General features: G+C 37.8%; 1 protein-coding gene across 5 annotated transcripts in view; it reads right to left on the reverse strand.

Moving 5' to 3' along the window:
- PSD3 (pleckstrin and Sec7 domain containing 3) overlaps window positions 1-19,605 on the reverse strand; it is a 734,808-nt gene that overhangs the window by 29,433 nt on the left and 685,770 nt on the right. For 3 of the 5 annotated variants that reach the window (XM_042983312.1, XM_042983314.1, XM_042983315.1), the window contains 2 exons: window positions 16,750-16,893; window positions 11,513-11,581 (listed from right to left, as the gene is read on the reverse strand). In XM_042983312.1, coding sequence (XP_042839246.1) covers window positions 11,513-11,581; window positions 16,750-16,893 — 213 coding nt within the window. The remainder of the gene's footprint in view (window positions 1-11,512; window positions 11,582-16,749; window positions 16,894-19,605) is intronic. The other 2 variants (XM_042983313.1, XM_042983316.1) reach the window with 1 other exon arrangement.

The raw sequence follows: 19,605 nt of genomic DNA on the forward strand, positions 1-19,605 counted from the left end.
TTTTTCTCTATGTTACTCCCATATTAGGCTTTAGCATGTAGTGGTAACCCACTGCCTAAATATAGCAAATACACACATTTCAATTTGTATAGTTTGTATTTGTGGCTTTCTGGGAAAATGTGAGGAAACTTGAATTCCATTTTTCCATTTCAGTCTACTGTTTGGCTCTATTGTTCTCTAAATGGAATTTGTGACTTCTATTTCAAAAAATTTTAAAACAAAAAGCTTGCTTTTATATAATAATAAGTGGAAGAGGTCAGAGGGCTTTAATATAGACAAAAAAGGACTGGATTTATACAGAGCTTCATTGTCTTCATTCTTTTGCTCTTGGGCCTCCCAGTCCAGATATTCCTATGGCATTTCATCTTTGCCAGGTGGTAACTCAGCCCTAATACACTGCTTCTAAAGAGTTCTCCCGTGGGTCATTTAGAAAGAAAGGAGAGCTGAATGGCCATCATTGGACCCTCTCCTACCTTCTGGTCTTGCTACTGCCCTCCTCAGGGCCCACCTGGCTTCCAGGAATGAGAGGGCGGATCCCCTGTACTGCTTTTTATTTTTGCAGGACAGCAACTCCATCTTTGGTGGAAAAGAAAAACACTTGGGTTGTTAAGGAGAATATACCTTAATTCCTTGATTTCTGCTGAGAAATAATTTTTAAAACACTGCTACCTCCTACCTCTCTCTTTGTTTCTCTAGCTCTCAAACCCTTTCTATAAGCTCAGTCTGTATTAGTACACAGATTTCTATCTCTTTTTAAAAAATTTAACTCAAAATTCTTAATTTAAAAGCCCAAAAACTTACTTAGAAAGTAGTACACATTTTATTTTCTCTGTGGAATATTTAAGAAGTGTTTAGTTCCAATTGTTTAGTTCCAATCCACCAATGGGGCAATCCCACAGAGAACTGTAATCCACAAGGCTTCTGGCTCTGGGGGCTCCAGTTATGCCTATTCCCAATGGCTCTACACAACTTGGCCTTGTGTGAGGGATTTGACAGCAGACAAGTATAAAGTTAACTGTAAAAGAAAATTCACTCCGGGTTAATGGGATTAAAATGTTTGCTTTAGGGGTGCCTGGGTCGCTCAGTTGGTTAAGTGCCTGACTTGGGCTCAGGTCATGATCTCACAGCTCATGGGTTTGAGCCCTGCATCAGGCTCTGTGCTGACAGCTCAGAGCCTGGAGCCTGCTTCAGATTCTGTCTTTCCCTCTTTCTCTGCTCTTCCCCCATTCATGCTCTGTCTCTCAAAAATGAAATTAAAAAGTTAAAAAATATTAAAATTTTTGCTTTAAAAAAATGGAAAAGATATTTTCTTTTGAAACACAGGGATATGATGTCAAATTTCTACAAACTCAAGGTAAGTAATTTGAGCTAGAGATTTATCTGGACAAATAATTAAATTTAACTCTTGTGGAATAAAAGTTTGTCTCTTGGGATGCCTGGGTGGCTTAGTTGGCTCAGCATCTGACTTCAGCTCAGGTCATGATCTTAGAGTTTGTAAGTTTGAGCCCCGCATCAGCTCTGTGCTGTCAGCTCCGAGCCCACTTTGGATCCTGTCTCGCTCTCCCTCTGCCCCTATGTAACTTGTGCTTTCTCATTGTCTCTAAAATAAATAAAAACATTAAAAGAAAAGTTTGTCCCTCTTGTCCCTCACCAAATTTTTCGTTATGGAGCTCACATCTAAAACAAAAGTTTAGTCTGTTATGGCAACATTTTTATAAGTCATGCTGTTAATCTTTTGGTTTATATCTTGTTTATACTTCTCCTTATATTGGAATTCCCTAAAGTCATACAAGGTAACCCTCAGCAGCACATTCCCAGAGTCTTCACTACAACTTGTTTGCTAGACTCACAGCTCCAAAAAGGGTCATAGGGAAACAGGGTCAGTCTTTCCAGGAAACATTTAAAGTAGGTTTGAGGAGGCTTTGAAAGACTTTGGCTTTAAAATACCTTCCCCACTAATCTTCCATGACATTTCATCCCTGAGATTTATTAATTGCCTTTTGAGCTTAAAGTAGTTTTACACATTCTGTATTCTCAGTTCAAATGTCCCTTTAAATGGGAAGTACCATAAGCTACGATCTTACTGGTTCTGTGTCCAATTTTGAGCTTGTCTTGATAAAGCATCTTCCAACCAGTGGAGTCAGAACACCAAGCAACCATACCTTGTCTAAGTCCCTTGCTCCCTCCAGGTCTCAGGTTCCACATAGGCAAAATGAGGGGGTGGGGCCACTTTCCAGCTGTAAACCTTCCAGGATTCTCTAAATAGGTGAGAGCTACTTAGAAACAACATATATGAAAGAAGACACAATACTGATCCTTGGGAGGAAAAGGTGAACCAGAAAATGGGGAATAGGACACTAAAGGCAAATGGGAAAACCAGCCATGGTTTACTTATTTCACAATTTTGCCAAAGGCCAGACCTGGTCAGGGAAGAAACCTGCTGTGAAAGCACCTTGCACATTCCTTGCTGTGTGTGTGAGCAGAACCTCCAGGAGGAACATAAGTAGACAAATTATTGAGTGTTCCTGAAAAATGTCTATGACACAAGTAGAACCAATTTCTAGTCTTCCAAAGAATGCTGTGCTGAAAATTCCTATAGCAAACATCTCTTGGCTTGCATATGGTTTTTTTCCTAATATTTCCAGAAAAAAAATTAAAGAACAGTTTATATTTTCATTATAAGTCTATTGAGTAATTTTTAACTAGAAACACCTACACAATCTCAATAGCCTGTCCAGCCCCCCAACTCAAAAGACTCTTCATCTCAGATCAAGAACTTAAAATTTAAAACTCTTACATCAAAAGCATACATATTCTTCTAGAATATGATAGGAAGGAGGAGCCAAGTTGGCAGAACAGCATGGAAGTTTTTCTTGCATCTCGCATTCATGAAATACAGCCAGATCAACACTAAACCATCCTGCACACCTAGAAAACTGATTTGAGGATTAAGCCAACAATCTGCACAATCTGAACCACAGAGCTCAGCAGCTATGTGGTGGGGAGAGGTGAACTGGGGGTAGAGTGAAGCCACAGAGGGCAGGGAGTTGTTTTTGCATGTGAAGAGAGGACGGAGTTGGGGGGAGAATATGGGAAATCCCCCCACAAAAAGCAGCTGGAGAGAAAGTGGAAAAGTGGAAACAGCTGCAAGGACTGAACTAAAAAGGGAGAAAGAAGAAAGGAGAGGATTTAAATTTCATTAAGACTCTATGAATGGGGGGGGGTGCAAAGACTGAAACTCTGCAGTTCGATACCTGGTGGTGCTCTGGGGAGAAGGACAAATCCTCAGGAGCAGGGTAAAGTCTGGGGGTCTTCAGGCCACATGGGGAGAGTCAGTTCCCCTGCTGGGAAGACATCTGGTAGAGGCTGTGTGCCCCAACCCCCCCGACCAGGTAAAGGCACCAATGGACCTGGGAGAACAACCACATTCACTGGTACTGGAACAAGGTTGTTAAGGGTGAAGCCTGGTGCCAGATGTGTGTTGTGATTTTCCATAATCCCTGAAGTGCTGCTGCCACACAATCACGTGAACTTTTTCTGGGATGGGCTGGCACCCAGCCACAGTCTCTGGGCATCGGCAGCAGCACGGTCCTGCAAATGCTCCTGGGTATGGCTGGCACCCAGCCATTACTCAGTGAGACCCTCCCACAGAGGGGCAGAATAGGTCAAAGCTGCAGTCCCTCAGAAGTAAGGGGTCAGGAAAACAGCCACATCTGAGATAAAACTCAGGAGGGAGGTGTTGCTTGGGGCTTGCTCAGGGACAGTGCAAAAGCGGGGAGTGGACAGAAGCTGGAGACAAAGGACAGGTGCATGATTGCTGATTGGGGAGAACAGAGTTATGATAGCAGAGACTGGGTACCTGGGTGATGCCATTTTCACCCTTCCCGCGCATCCACATACACATCTACAAGCGCCACAACAATCCACCCCAGTAAGCTAAGCAGCGCCATCTAGTGGGGAACAGAGCCGTTACACTAAGCCCCACCCAACTGGGCCAACTTCGCTCTTCATGAACACCAAAAGTCTCTCTGCCTGCTTAGTTAATGGATTATAAAGCGCTTCATAGTTTGACTTCTAGGGGAAAATGAAATAATTTCAATCTTATTTCAGTCTGCTCACTAGTCCATCTATTCAATTTTATTTTCTCTTTTTCATTTCTTTTCTTCTTCTTGAACACAGAAAGAAAAAAAATATTTTTATTTTCAATTTTTATTAAAAATACTTTTAATTTTTTTATGCTATATATTTTTTACTTTTTTGTAAGTTTTTCAAATTCTATTTTACTTCCATCATTTGATTTTATTCTATTTCATTGTATTCATTTTTTCAAATTTTCAAATGATTTCCTTCCCCTCCCCCACATTTCTCTCTAATCTATCAAGCCCCTGTCAACACCCAGACAAAAACACACCTATGATCTAGCATCATTTATTTGATTTTTGTGTGTGTTTTTAATTTTTTAATTTTAATATTTTTATTTTAATTTTTCTATCTCATTAATTCCTTTTCTTCCTTCAAAATGATGAAATTCATGAATTCACCCCAAAAGAAAAAGCAGGAAGAAACGATAGCCAGGGACTTAACCAACACAGATACAAGAAGATGTCTGAACCAGAATTTAGAATCATAATAATAAGAATACTAGCTGGAGTCTAAAATATATTAGACACTTTCTGTGGAGATAAAAGAAGTAAAAGCTAGTCAGGATGAAATAAAAAATGTTATAACTGAGCTGTAATCTCAAATGGTTGCCACAGCAGCAAGGATGGATGAGGCAGAGCAGCGAATCAGCGATAAAGAGGACAACCTCACAGAGAATAATGAAACAGAAAAAAAGAGGGAGACTAATGCAAAAGAGCACAATTTAAGAATTAGAGAAATCAGTGACTCCTTAAAAAAGAACAACGTTAGAATCATAGGGGTCCCAGAAGATGAAGACACAGAAAAAGGAGTAGAAGGGTTATGTGAGCAAATCATAGCAGAAAACTTTCCTAACTTGGGGAAAGACACAGATATCAAAATCCAGGAAGCACAGAGGACTCCCATTAGAGTCACCAAAAACTGACCATCAACAAGGCATATCATAGTCAAATTCACAAAATACTCAGGCAAGGAGAGACTCATGAAAGCAGCAAGGGGAAAAAATTCCTTAACCTACAAGGGAAGACAAATCAGGTTTGCAGCAGACCTATCCACAGAAACTTTGGCAGGCCAGAAAGGAGTGGCAGATTATATTTAATGTACTAAATTGGAAAAAAAATGCAGCAAGAATTCTTTATCCAGCAAGACTGTCATTCAAAATAAGAGGAGGGATTAAAAGCTTCCCAGCAACATAATGGCAATAAATTCATATCTTTCAGTACTCATTATAAGCAACATAATGGCATAAATTCATATCTTTCAGTACTCACTCTAAAGGTCGATGGACTAAATAATACAATCAAAAGACATGGATAAGAATGGGTAAGAAGAAAAGATCCACCTATATGCTGTTTACAAGATACCCACTTGGGACCTAAAGACACCTTCAGATTGAAAGTAAGGAGATGGAGAACCATCTATCATGCTAATTGTCAACAAAAGAAAGCCGTAATAGCCATACTTATATCAGACAATCTAGAATTTAAAATAAAGACTGTAACAAGAGATAAAGAAGGGCATTATATAATAATTATGGGGTCTATCCACCAAGAAGACCTAACAATTGTAAACATTTATGCTCCAAATGTGAAGCACCCAAATATATAAATCAATTAATCACAAACATAAAGAAACTCATTGATAATAACCATAATAGTAGGAGACTTCAACACCCCACTCACAGCAATGGACAGATCATCTAATCAGAAAATCAACAAGGAAACAATGGCTTTGAGTGACACATGGGACCAGATGGACTTAACAGATATATTCAGAACACTTCATCCTAAAGTAGCAGAATATACATTCTTTTCCAGTGCACATGGCATGTTCTCCAGAATAGACCACATACTGGGACACAAAACAGCCCTCAACAAGTACAAAAAGATCGAGATCACACCATGCATATTTTCAGACCACAATGCTATGAAACTGGAAATCAACCACAAGAAAAAATTTGGAAAGACAAAAAATACTTGGAAACTAAAGCATATCCTAGTAAAGAATGAATAGGCTAACCAAGAATTAAAGAGGAAATTAAAAAGTGCATGGAAGCCAAGGAAAATGATAACACCACAGCCCAAAACCTCTGGGACACAGCCAACATGTCATAAGAGGGAAGTGTACAACCATTCAGGCCTTCTTAAGTAAGGAAGAATGGTCTCAGAAACACAACGTAACCTTACACCTTGAAGAGCTGGAAAAAGAACAGCAAATAAAACCCAAAACACAGCACAAGACAGGAAATAATAAAGATTAGAGTAGAAATCAAAACTATCAAAAAAAAAAAAAACACAGAACAGATCAATTAAACCAGAAGCTGGTTCTTTGAAAGAATTAACAAAAGTGATAAGAAAAAGGAAGGACCCAAATAAAATCAAGAATGAAACAGAAGAGATCACAACTAACACAGCAGAAATACAAACAATAATAAGAAAATATTACCAGCAATTATATGCAAATAACATGGGCAATTTGGAAGAAATGGACAAATTCCTAGAAACATAGACACTACAAAAACGGAAACAGGAAGAAATGGAAAATTTGAACAGACCATACCAGTAAAGGAAGAGAATTAGTAATCAAAAAGCTCCCCCCAAAAAAAGACTCCAGGGTCAGATGGTTTTCCAGGGGAATTCTACCAAACATTAAGGAAGAGTTAACACCTATTCTCTTGAAAGAGCTGTTCCAAAAAATAGAAATGGAAGGAAAACCTCCAAACTCTTTCTATGAAGCCAGCATTACTTTGATTCCAAAACCAGACAGAGACCCCACTAAAAAGCAGAACAATAGACCAATTTCCCTGATGAACATGGATGCAACAAGATATTAGCCAACTGGCTCCAACAACACATTAAAAAAATTATTCACCATGACCAAGGGGGATTTATACCTGGGATGCAGGGCTAATTCAATACCTGCAAAACAATCAATATAATTGATCACATCAGTATAAGAGAGGACAAGAACCATATGATCCTCTCAATAGATGCAGAGACAGCATTTGACAAAATACAGCATCCTTCCTTGATAAAAAACCTCAAGAAAGTAGGGATAAAAGGATCATACCTCGAGATCATAAAGACCACATATGATAGACTCAACGTGAATATCATCCTCAATGGGGAAAAACTGAGAGCTTTCCCCCTAAGGTCAGGAACAAAACAGGGGTGTCCACTCTTGCCACTGTTATTCAACACAGTATTGGAAGTCTTAGCCTCAGCAATCAGACAATACAAAGAAATAAAAGGCATCCAAGTCAGCAGGGGGAGGTCAAACTTTCACTCTTCGCAGATGACATGATACTCTATATGGAAAATCCAAAAGATTCCACCTAAAAACTGCTAGAACTGATCGGTGAAAGCAGCAAAGTTGCAGGATATAAAATCAATGCACAGGTTGCATTCGTATACACCAATAATTAAAGCAACAGAAAGAGAAATCAAGGAATCGATCGCACTTACAACTGCACCAAAAACCATAAAATACCTAGGAATAAATCTAACCAAAGAAGTGAAAAATCTATACACTGAAAACTATCGAAAGCTTATGAAAGAAATTGAAGACACGAAAAAATGGAAAAAGATTCCATGCTCCTAGAGAGTTAGAACAAATATTGTTAAACAGTCGATACTACCCAAAGCAATCTACATATTCAATGCAATCCCTATCAAAATAATACCAGCATTCTTCACAGAGCTAGAACAAACAACCCTAAAATGTGTATGGAACCAGAAAAGACCCTGAATAGTCAAAGCAATCTTGAAAAAGAAAACCAAAGCAGGAGGCATCACAATCCCGGACTTCAAACTGGGTTACAGAGCTGTAATCATCAAGACAGTACATACTGGCACAAAGACACTCAGATCAATGGAACAGAATAGAGAACCCATAAATGGACCCACAAATGTATGGCCAACTAATCTTTTACAAAGCAGGAAAGAATATCCAATGGAATAAAGACAGTCTCTTCAGCAAGTGGTACTGGGAAAACTGGACAGCGACATGCAGAAGAATGAACCTGGTCCACTTTCTTACACCATACACAAAAATAAACTCAAAATGGATGAAAGACCTAAATGTAAGACAAGAAGCCATCAAAATCCTCGAAGAGAAAGCAGGCAAAAACCTCTTTGATCTTGGCCACAGCAACTTCTTACTCAAACGTGTCCGGAGGCAAGGGAAACAAAAGAAAAATGAACTACTGGGTCCTCATCAAAATAAAAAGCTTCTGCACAGCGAAGGAAACAATCAGCAAAACTAAAAGGCAACCGACAGAATGGGAGAAGATATTTACAAATGACATATCAGATAAAGGGTTAGTATCCAAATCTACAAAGAACTTATCAAACTCAACACCCAAAAAAACAAAGAATCCAGTGAAGAAACAGGCAAAAAGCATGAATGGACACTTCTCTAAAGAAGACACCCAGATGGCCAACTGACACATGAAAAAACGCCCAACATCATTCATCATAAGGGAAGTACAAATTAAAACCACAATGAGATACCACCTCACACCAGTCAGAATGGCTAAAATGAACAACTCAGTCAACAACAGATACTGATGAAGATGCAGAGAAACAGGATCTCTTTTCCACTGCTGGTGGGAATGCAATCTGGTGTAGCCACTCTGGAAAACAGTATGGAGGTTCCTCAAAAAACTAAAAAAATAGAACTGCCCTACAACCCAGCAATTGCACTACTAGGTATTTATCTAAGGGATACCAGTGTGCTGTTTTGAAGGGATACGTGCACTCCAATGTTTATAGCAACACTATCAATAATAGCCAAAGTATGGAAAGAGCCCAAATGTCCATCAATGGATGAATGGATAAAGAAGATGTGGTATATATATATATATATATATATATATATATACACACACACACACACACACACACACACACACACACACACACAATGGAGTATTACTCGGCAATCAAAAAGAATGAAATCTTGCCATTTGCAACTACATGGATGGAACTGGAGGGTATTAAGCTAAGTGAAATTAGTCAGAGAAAGACAAATATCATATGGCTTCACTCATATGAGGAATTTAAGAGACAAAAACAGATGAACATAAGGAAAAGGAAACAAAAATAATATAAAAACAGGGAGGCAGACAAAAACACAAGAGACTCTTAGGGGCACTTGGGTGGCTCAGTCGGTTAAGCATCTGACTTCAGCTCAGGTCATGATCTCGCAGTTTGTGGGTTCGAGCCCTGCGTCAGGCTCTGTGCTAACAGTTCAGAGCCTGGAGCCTGTTTCGGATTCTGTGTCTCCTCCTCTCTCTGCCCCTCTCCTGCTCATGCTCTGTCTCTCTCTGTCTCTCAATAATAAATAAATGTTAAAAAAAGACTCTTAAATATGGAGAACAAACAGAAGGTTACTGCAGGGGTTGTGGGAGGGGGGACGGGCTGAAAGAGTTGGGGGTGTTGGGGGGCCTACTTCTGAAATCATTGTTGCACTGTATGCTGGCTAACTTGGTGTAAATTGGGGGGGGGATTAAAAAAGAATATATTAGGAAAAAAATCTAATGTAGTTAGACAGAGATAAAGTACTCTGGGTAAAAATAAAAAGGGAAAAACAAAATACACACCCCATTTCATTGTTCCAATTCTAGAGGTTAGCCCAGGAAAGGATTCAGCAGCAGCAGTCAGCAAACTAACAGAAGCAATGGGGAGGGTCATTTACCAAAAAGTCTACAGGAACCAGAAAGGAGGCAATTTACATTGTTTTCATGAAAACTTTCTTTATGAGGGAAATGTATTTGGTTTTCTCCTATCTCAAAAGTTACTGATATGAAAAAGGACACTACAAGGCTATAGGCAACATCATTCATACCAGGTGGTCTCCTCTTTATTGTATCCCCAACCAGCAGTAATAATCAAAATATTAAACTACTGGTACAGCAATAGGCAAGTGCTAAATCCAAATGGACACCATGTGCAAACCATTGTAAAGCTTTATAGGTGCACAATAGCTGCCTATCAGCTCACTTTCCACCTCTTAAATTAAGCATAATATCTACCTGGGCCTGTTATCAGACCTCCTAATTCCTAACTGACTTTTAAGCAGTTTGCATGGTCAATATATATGCTAACCAGTACAGTAGCCACTAGCCTCAGGTAGCTACAGAACATGTGAAATGTGGTCAATCTGCATTGAGATATGTCATAAGTAGAAAATATACACTAAATTCTGATGACTTAGTAAGAAAAAAGAATGTAAAATATCTTAATATTTTATATTGATTACATGTTAAAATGATACTATTTTGGATACACTGATTCCACGTGTTTCTCTTAATTTTTAAATGCAGCTATTATAGAATTTAAGATTACATATGTGATTTGCATTATATCTCTATTGCATAGTACTGGTCTAGATCTCCTGAAATCCCCAAATTGAAATATTTTTGTTCTACGTTTAACACTCTTGGGGGTCTTCAAGAGAGTGAGTTAATCTAACAAACTAATTGGTGTTAATATGTCACTCTCCTCAAACAAGCAGAGTTGGAAGGGAACTTTAGGTTAATTTACCCAATCCCATTTCATTTTTATAGCCAGGAAACCGAGCTATAAATGTGTAATACTTATAGAGGATAAATGTATAACAAACACATCAAGGATAAGATTAACACAGCCTCCTAACTCCCAGCCAGTCCTTTTCCCAATTTTACTATTTTATCACTGCATTTGCCCTTACCCTGCAGATAATACATTAACTCAAAGCAGTGATCCTTACCAGAGCAGATATTTCAGGCACGTGGAGGAATAAATACAGGGACAGAGAGTCATTTCAAGTCAGATGGTTGGCTGTTTATTCTCAGGTATGACCCTAGTTGTTTTCAATCATCTTTTTAAAATGTGATTCAAAGGATCCTGTTGCTAAGCTTCTCCCTTCAAAAGCATACATCATCATTTACAGATTAAAATTCAGAGCTTCTTAGCCCTCTTACATCATGTCATGAAAATGCAATTCCAAATGGCATTCCAAGAATTATGTCTCTATTGTTAACTAGATTTGAATGCCTAGAAAACTGCTGATCTTAGGTCTCTAGTTTTTGACTCATAACAGTATCCCACTAAAAAAATAAAATAAAATTCTTAAATTCCCTCAAGAATTCTATTAACCTGCAATATAGCTTTTCAGACCCTGACATATAATCACTTCTGTGATGTTTTCTGTATAGGAGACATCATTACGTTCTGGGCTAGACTCAGTTACTAAGACTGAGACTTGCAACTAATATTCTTTAAGTAAGTTAATGGAATTTCTCCCTTGCTTTCACTAGGGAGAAAAAGGGTAACAACTGCTGTTATTGTGCTCATATGATCAAGGCCACTTATAAATTAATAACCTGGACCTTTTGTTCCAGAGGTGGATTTGACTTGTGGCAGTTGGCATTGTATTGAGAAATGTCCTTGCACTGCTCCTGTGAGAAGAAAAGTGGTCCATAATGTAAAATTACTTATCTAATGTTGGCAAATTAAAAATGAGCAATCTGAGGAAACAGAGCTAATTTCAACCTGAGAATTTATTTTTTAAAAAATCTCAAACCACCCACCCACTACGCAACAAACAACTCAACAGTAACACTGAGGGTTTACAACTAGATATTTATATTATGGGCACTTCTAAACATGAGTTGAGTTTAATGACACTGCTCATATTCTCAAATATGTCAATTTTAGAAAGAATCATGCCTTTTTTTAACATGCCAAGAAAAATCACAAAGTCAGAAAAAGATGCATCATGTCTCAAGAATGTCCTAGATTTTCTAGATTTAAAATATTCTGTTCCAAGCTTCTTATATGTCTTGTTATAACGGACATTTGTTGTTTCTAAAATGGAATTTCCTAGCCATGTGGTTGGTGTGGGTCCTAACGGTCTTAAGCCATAAGTATATGCTACTCTAGGTTGCAATTGAGGAGAGAAAACTTACTGAATTCTAGCTCATTAAGCCAAGGGGATATTATTTTGCATTTGGCTTGAGCCATCAGGGAAGTGGAATTTTTTATTTGCTAGATTAGAACCTGAAAACACACACCTGGAAGTTTCCACTTTCTAAACATGAAGGGATTGCTGAGTCCAACGCCCATGTTCAAAGATTTAACTAAGACACAAAGCATATACAACTGGCTGCACCTATCATACTAGGGATGGCAAACTCAAATGCATTCAGGGGCTGGGCCAACACAATGTGGAAACCTACCGGATGTGATATAATAGGGAGTAGTGGAGAAGAGACTGCTGATCCTCTCTGAGTGCATATAAATTAGAACGAAAACAAATATAGCACTGTGCCGGTCAAACAAAACTGCTGACATTAGGTCTGCTGGCTACATTAAATTCATTGGCATTGTATTGGCCACCAAGTTTCCACCTGGCTCTAAAATGAACCTCAGAAACCTCTATTAACCTGGCCCTAAATAATTCCTCTTCTGTAAATCTCATACAGCCCAGTCATGTTTTTAAACATTTTGGGCTGCTACACAGTCTCCCTTTCCCTACTTAGGCTTAAGGATGAATTATTTAAGCTGTTGAAAACATCTTGTTACATGAAATACTGGGAGTAAATGGTATCTACACTTTCTAATTGCCATTGTTTTTAAAGCTAAAGAAACAAAGCCAAATGTATGGGGCTAACTACCAAGCTATCAAGTTTTTATATCTAATACAAATCATCCATCTGTCCCATATCTTGAAAAATTTCCAAATGCACCAGCAGCATGGAGATAAATTTAGACATTTTGAAGTGAAATGGGAACTGAATAAAGTAGAAATAAGTTAATTTATAAAGAAGCGAGGCTATTTCTGATATTTATTTTTTGAAATTGGAAAATGATGATGAGTTTCTTAACAGAGACTTGTTAGGTCTAACCACTCTTTCAAAAGTAAGTTTAGGTTCCAAGTGAACTCTTCTGAAAAATTAACAGTCATGGCTTGGAGGTACAAATCCAATCAAATACAAACAACCTCTCTTCCCCCTGTCAACAGAGAGACAGGCACAGATGTAGTCAATTATAGCCCATTCTGAGTGTAGTTTGCTGCTTTAAGTAAAAGAGAATCTTTTTCTTATAGGCTAAAGCTAGTAAGATAAATGGAAGTCTCTTTGTTCTCTGTAGACTTTTTATAGACTTTAAAACAAAACAACAACAACAAAAAACTCACACTCTGAATCTACTTATTTACTATAATTTCTAGTAACTTACTGTCAGTCAGACTTTGAAGGCACAGAAAGAGCTATGAATTTGGCCTACAATGAAGACTGTTGGTACTCAAAGCAACTTGGGATATAAACAACTGAAATGCGTAAAGGGAGGAACAACTCCCAGTGTAATCACCAAAAGCTTAACATTCTAACAAAATAAAGGCATTTTTCCTTATCAAGTGTAAAAATTGTAAGAATTTCCTATGGTCTGAAACCACAGGGAGGTCCCTACTACAGGAGTAGGTGAAAGAGCTAATTTTTGCCTGTTATTCTTACTGGCGACAGGATGCAGATGGGATTAAAGCTCCCCTTCCTGTCACTGCCCACTTGAGATTCACACTGAATTGCAGACACTGTTCTTACCTGCCTATCAGATTTGTTTTCAGGGCACCTACTAAGCTGTCTCAGAGAAGTACTTTCTTTGATGTTATCTTTTATATATAATAATAAAATTCCATGCATTCATTCAACAAATATACATTGAACCTATGTTCCAGAAGCTTGAGGATAGAGAAGTGAACAAAATATACAAAATGATCAATAAAAAACTCTCATACCCTCTATTCAGGGAATGAGATTAGATTCATTCAGGGAATGAAGCAGTCTGCTAAGAAAATGTTGCTTATAAAGCAGAATACTTAATGCTATGCAAAAGATCTCCACGAACACACACATAACACAAATTCTGGTGGCTGAAATAATAGCAAAGTGGACCCCACAAGATATATTACCACAAGTTAGTGAAAACTAATAATTCACTTTTTAAAAAGAATTAATTTTATAAACACCTTTTTGGATAGCATCTACTCTTCTACTTTCCTGATAGACATAGGTTAATGCAACTTGAGAGACAATCCAATATGCCTGACATATTAGCATATGAGTATGATTTTGATGAGCCAGGGATTGTGTAATACAATTTTCAGGTTCCATGAGGTGACAATGTAATGAAAGCAAGACTGATCCCCACAAAGCTTGGTCTAAATTCCATGTTAGGAAATGAAAATGCTGGTTCTTGCTAGGTTACATTTTCTGAAAAGGGGCACCACAGTAGGTTCAAAAGTACAGAGTGCAGGGGTGCCTGAGTGGCTCAGTTGGTTGAGTGTCTGACTTTGACTCAGGTAATGATCTCGCAGTTGGTGGGTTTGAGTCCCACATCAGGCTCTGTGCTGATAGCTCAGAGCCTGAAGCCTGCTTTGGATTCTGTGTCTCCCTCTCTCTGTCCTTCCCCTACTCACACTCTGTCTCTCAAAAGTGAATAAATGTTAAAAAATCTTAAAAAAAAAGTATGGAGTGCTTCTAGCAGTGACAACTTTTCAATGATCTTGCAGCTACCCCCACCTCCTGTGGACAAGCTCTCAGCCTTTAAAGTCAAGGGCTCAAAGTAAGGTGTTGAGTGCTAGACACAGGGGAGTGAGGGTGTTGGGAAATTCAATTAGTATGTGTGAAAATAAAAGGGCCCATAGCTGAAAGCCACTCAAAGTGTGAAGATTGCTTTCTGAGAAACTCCCATTTCTCAAGAATGAACAAACCTGGGGAAAGATGAGCTCCTTAGTTTTTTGTTTTGTTTTTTACAAAATATTTTTCAAGTCTTTTGCTGGTGAGGCTTCTACAGTTTTTGCTAATAAACTTTTACCTTTACTAAAAGAATGACTTTTCTTCATCTGCCCACAGCAAGAACTTGCTTGACCATAAAGAATGCTAGTACATGGATCTGCACTGGATAAAATGCCACATCTTATAACAGAAATTTTATAACTCAGGGAGATACTTTTTTAAGCTTCCATGAAATCCTATGCAATTCAATATGCAAGCATACAGCAAAGATTAGAAATGAACTTGAGGTCTCTGTACTCCCAAGAACTCACCATCTTGAGCAGGGGGAGGTGTTATGGAATCTACCATAGATACAAAGACATACTGAAAAACTTTAACATAAAACCAACTGTGGCAAGGACTGTAACAGATTAAATCCAATTAATAAGTTTAGAATTGACTTTTTTAAAAAAATAAATGTTTATTTATTTTGAGAGAAAGAGAGCAGGGGAAGGGCAGAGAGAAGAGAGACAGAGAGAGAGAATCCCAAGCAGGCTCTGCACTATCAGCACATAGCCTGACCTGGGGTCTTGATCTCATGAACTGTTTGATCTTGAACTGAGGGAAAAGCAAGAGTCAGATGCTTAACTGACTGAGCCACCCAGGCACCCCGAGTAGTCTTTTCATAGGAGGTATTTGAGCTGCATTTTGAAAGCTGAACAGGACTTTCAGGAATGAAGATGAGGGGAGGGGCATTTGGGGCAGAAGAAAGTAGATGAACACAGGCACAAAGTACACTTGGAGAGAGTAGGCAGAAATGTGACTAACACATAAGGAGGCTGTTGTGGAAAGAAACCAGTGTGGTAGAAAGACAGAAGGAACCCAAATCCTCTGAGATTAAGGATTAGGACTTTACTCATAAGATAAATTTTGGGGGGAGTCTTAGGAGAACCTCAAGGGCAGCTGCTAAACAGAGGAATGCCACTGTCTGGGTTAAGCCTTAGAAAACTAATTGTCAGGCTCTGTGCTGACAGCTCAGAGCCTGGAGCCTGCTTCAGATTCTGTTCCCCCTCTCTTTGCCCCTCACCCTCTCATACTCTGTCTCTTTCTCTCTCAAAAATAAATAAACATTAAAAAAATTAAAAAAGAAAAACTAACTGTCACAAGAGAACTAAAGAGACACAGGAGGCTACCACCACATTCAGGTGAGAGATGAAAAACCCAGGACTTGAGCAGAGGAAGTATAAGAGCAATTGCCTATGGTAAGGAAGAGACAGAAGTGAAACACTAGAGTGGCTGAGCACTGGGATTTAGCTCCTGATTAGATACTGGGGGGCTGCAGGGGCCAGGAGGAGGGTGCTCAAATGAGTCTAAGTTTCAAGCTTTAGGAAGAAACAGGATGATAAGATGAGAATGAAGGAGATGAAGGACAGAAAGTAACACAGACTATAACAGATACTTCATGTCACCCTATAGCTCATTTCCTCCACTGTATTTTTATTTTTTATTTTTTTGACTCAAACTCTGCTGGAAGAGATATAGACACATAGAAAGCAGCTGCCCCATTCTGGGATTGTTTTTTCTCACAGCAGGCACACATTATCCCAACCAGGCAGGCTGTTTGCTTTTAAGCACATAAACTAACAGATATTTTTTGATGTTTGTTTGATGCTTAAATAGAATCCTGAGCATGAGGGGCCACCATGATCTAGACCATGCCCAGAGCTCCCAAGTTAGAGCCAGGGTCAAGGTATACTTCCCATAGTTGCAGTAGCCAAAAAAAAAAAAGTCTCATGCAAAAAATCATAAAATAACTTAGGCATAGGCATTTATTCCATTTAGGTTCAACATACCTCAAATTCCAGATAGTGATCTTTCAGTCTGTATTCATCTATCTCCTTGGCTTTAACTTTCTTATCCGGGGGATATGAGCGGTGTTCAGCCAGCTCAGTGGTAATCTGCTTCAGTTTGCTTTCATGAGATTTCAGCTGTTCCTCCTGCAGGATTTTATTAAGCTATTTAGCATCAGAAAATAATTCATAGAGTACTTTTCAATAAAAAAATCATACAGTGCTTTTAAAAATCCCTTATGATGAATGACTTTAATTCATCAAAACAGTCCAATGTGCCTCTGCTGCCACATCTTACCAACTTTCTCATGCTAGGTATTCACATATACCTTTACAAACTGACAACAGGCCCCTTGTTATAAAACCAAATACTTTCAGAGCCCCTTATCAAATATACCGGTCATGAAGTTGAGAACAGGCTTCCTAACAGATAATCCAAAAGGCAAAGTACCAGTTAAGCACTTAGAGTCCCAGATAATTTGGCTTTTCTATTTCCTGTCCAATCAGTAATGCTGCTAATTTCCCCGTCTGTCACAATGAATGAAAAGTCTCTCTGCTTAGTTTTTCTTTTTCCTTTTTGAGACGAACAATGTCACCAAGAAATAATTCTCTGAAAGCTATCTGAAGATATTCTAAAAAATGCATACACCTATGCCTTTTCCCTCCAAAGTAGTAGAGGTTTTAACTTCTTTCAAAATCTTATTGATCCAAAGTATTAATTCAAATAAATGTTCCTATAGAGAAATTATTGCCTGAACAGTGTCACTATAGGCACCATGCACCAATGCAACATGGTTGATCCTATGCCAAAGAATTTACATACTAGGGGCAACATTTTTATCACCTCATAATAATGAAAGACACCATCAAACCCTCTGGCAACATTTTAAAAATGAAACAAAAACATTGGAATTTTCTTGCATTCCTAAAGTTATATGACTGCTTTGTTTACTATTCTGCATTCACATATATATTATCCAATTCTTGATTATAAATTTCACATGTACAATAAGAAATAAATGAATAAAATAAATGAAAAGGAAATGATTAAACTAGGCGATAAATACAATTTGTATAATAACACCATAATTTCTTTTTCTTTTCTTTTCTTGTTTTTTTTTTAAGAGCAGACAAAAGGAATTTCCCTCCTTCGTGAAGTTCTTACTTTAGGACTTATCAATTTGTACTCTTCAAAAAAGGCATGGCAATGAGAAAAAAAAATGGTTGTTTCCTCCTGCTTCCAGAATTCATGTCACCCTAGATGATCATGAGGAGAGTTAAACGTAAAAAATTAACATGTACAACACATCATCACAATTCCCAGTTGAATTCTTTCCATATGACATTTTTGTAAATTAAAATTACTAAATCCTAGATCAGTAAGTAGTTGCCAGGTGATGAAGAATTTAAACCTTAAAATAACTATATAATTAATCTGGCAACTTAACCTTGCAATTCAAACCTAGTTGGATAATTTAGAGGTGAAAAATCCCAACAATTTTAATTTATGATGTAGGAGTACATTGACAAACAGTAAAACCTTGGTTTGAGAGCATAATTTGTTCCAGAAACATGCTTGTAATCCAAAGCATTTGTATATCAAAGCGAATTTCCCCGTAAGAAATAATGGAAACTCAGAGATTCGTGTATCATGCTGATTTGTGGATAATGACTCATACCTGTAGCCCAGGAATAAATCCCACTTGATCGTGGTGGATAATTCTTTTTATGTACTGTACGATTTGTATTGCTAGCATCTTGTTGAGAATTTCATCAGGGATGTTGATCTATAATTCTCCTTTTTAGTGGGGTCTCTGGTTTTGGAATCAAGGTAATCCTGGCCTCACTGAATGAGTTTGGAAGTTTTCCTTCCATTTCTTTCTTTTTTTTCTTTCTTTTTTTTTTTCATCTGTAATAGTCATTTTTTTTTAAATTTAAATTTTGGTAAACATAACAGCACAATATTGGTTTCAGGAGTAGAATTCAGTGATTCATCACTTATATACAACACCCAGTGCTCATCACATCAAGTCACCTCTTTAATACCCATCACCCATCTAGCCCATCTCCCACCCACCTCCTCCCATCAACACTCAGTTTGTTCTCTAGTATTAAGAATCTTTTGTGGTTTGTTTCCTTTTCTTCTCTTCCCACCCTTCATTACCATATGCTCATCTGTTTTGTTTCTTAAATCCACATGGGTGAAATCATATGGTATTTGTCTTTCTCTGACTGACATATTTCGCTTAGCATAATATTTTCTATCTCTGCCCACATTGTTGAAAATGGCAAGATTTCATTCTTTTTGATGGTTGAGTAATATTCCATTTTATATAATATATATTATTTTATGTTTTAAAATTTAATATATTAAATATATATTATATTTATACTTTTATATATTATATATTATTTTATATATATATATCACATCTTCTTTATCCATTCATCAATTAATGCACATTTAGGCTCTCTCCATAGTTTGGCTATTGTTGATAATGCTGCTGTAACACTGAGATGCATGTACCCCTTTGAATCTGTTATTTTGTATCCTTTGGGTAAATACCTAGTAGTAAAATTCCTGGATCAGAGGGTAGTCCTATTTTTAGTTTTTTGAGAAACCTCCATACTGTTCTCCAGCATGGCTGCACTAGTTTACATTCCTACCAACAGTGCAAGAGGGCTCCCCTTCCTCCACATCCTTGACAACACCTGTTGTTTCTTGTGTTGTTAGTGTTAGCCATTTTGAAAGGTGTGAGGTGACATCTCATCATGGTTTTGATTTGTATTTCCCTGATGATGTGAGATGTTGATTATCTTTTCATGTGTCTTTTTAGCCATCTGGATATCTTCTTTGAA

This window comes from Panthera tigris, chromosome B1 (assembly GCF_018350195.1).
Source record: "Panthera tigris isolate Pti1 chromosome B1, P.tigris_Pti1_mat1.1, whole genome shotgun sequence".
NCBI classification, from domain to species: domain Eukaryota; kingdom Metazoa; phylum Chordata; class Mammalia; order Carnivora; family Felidae; genus Panthera; species Panthera tigris.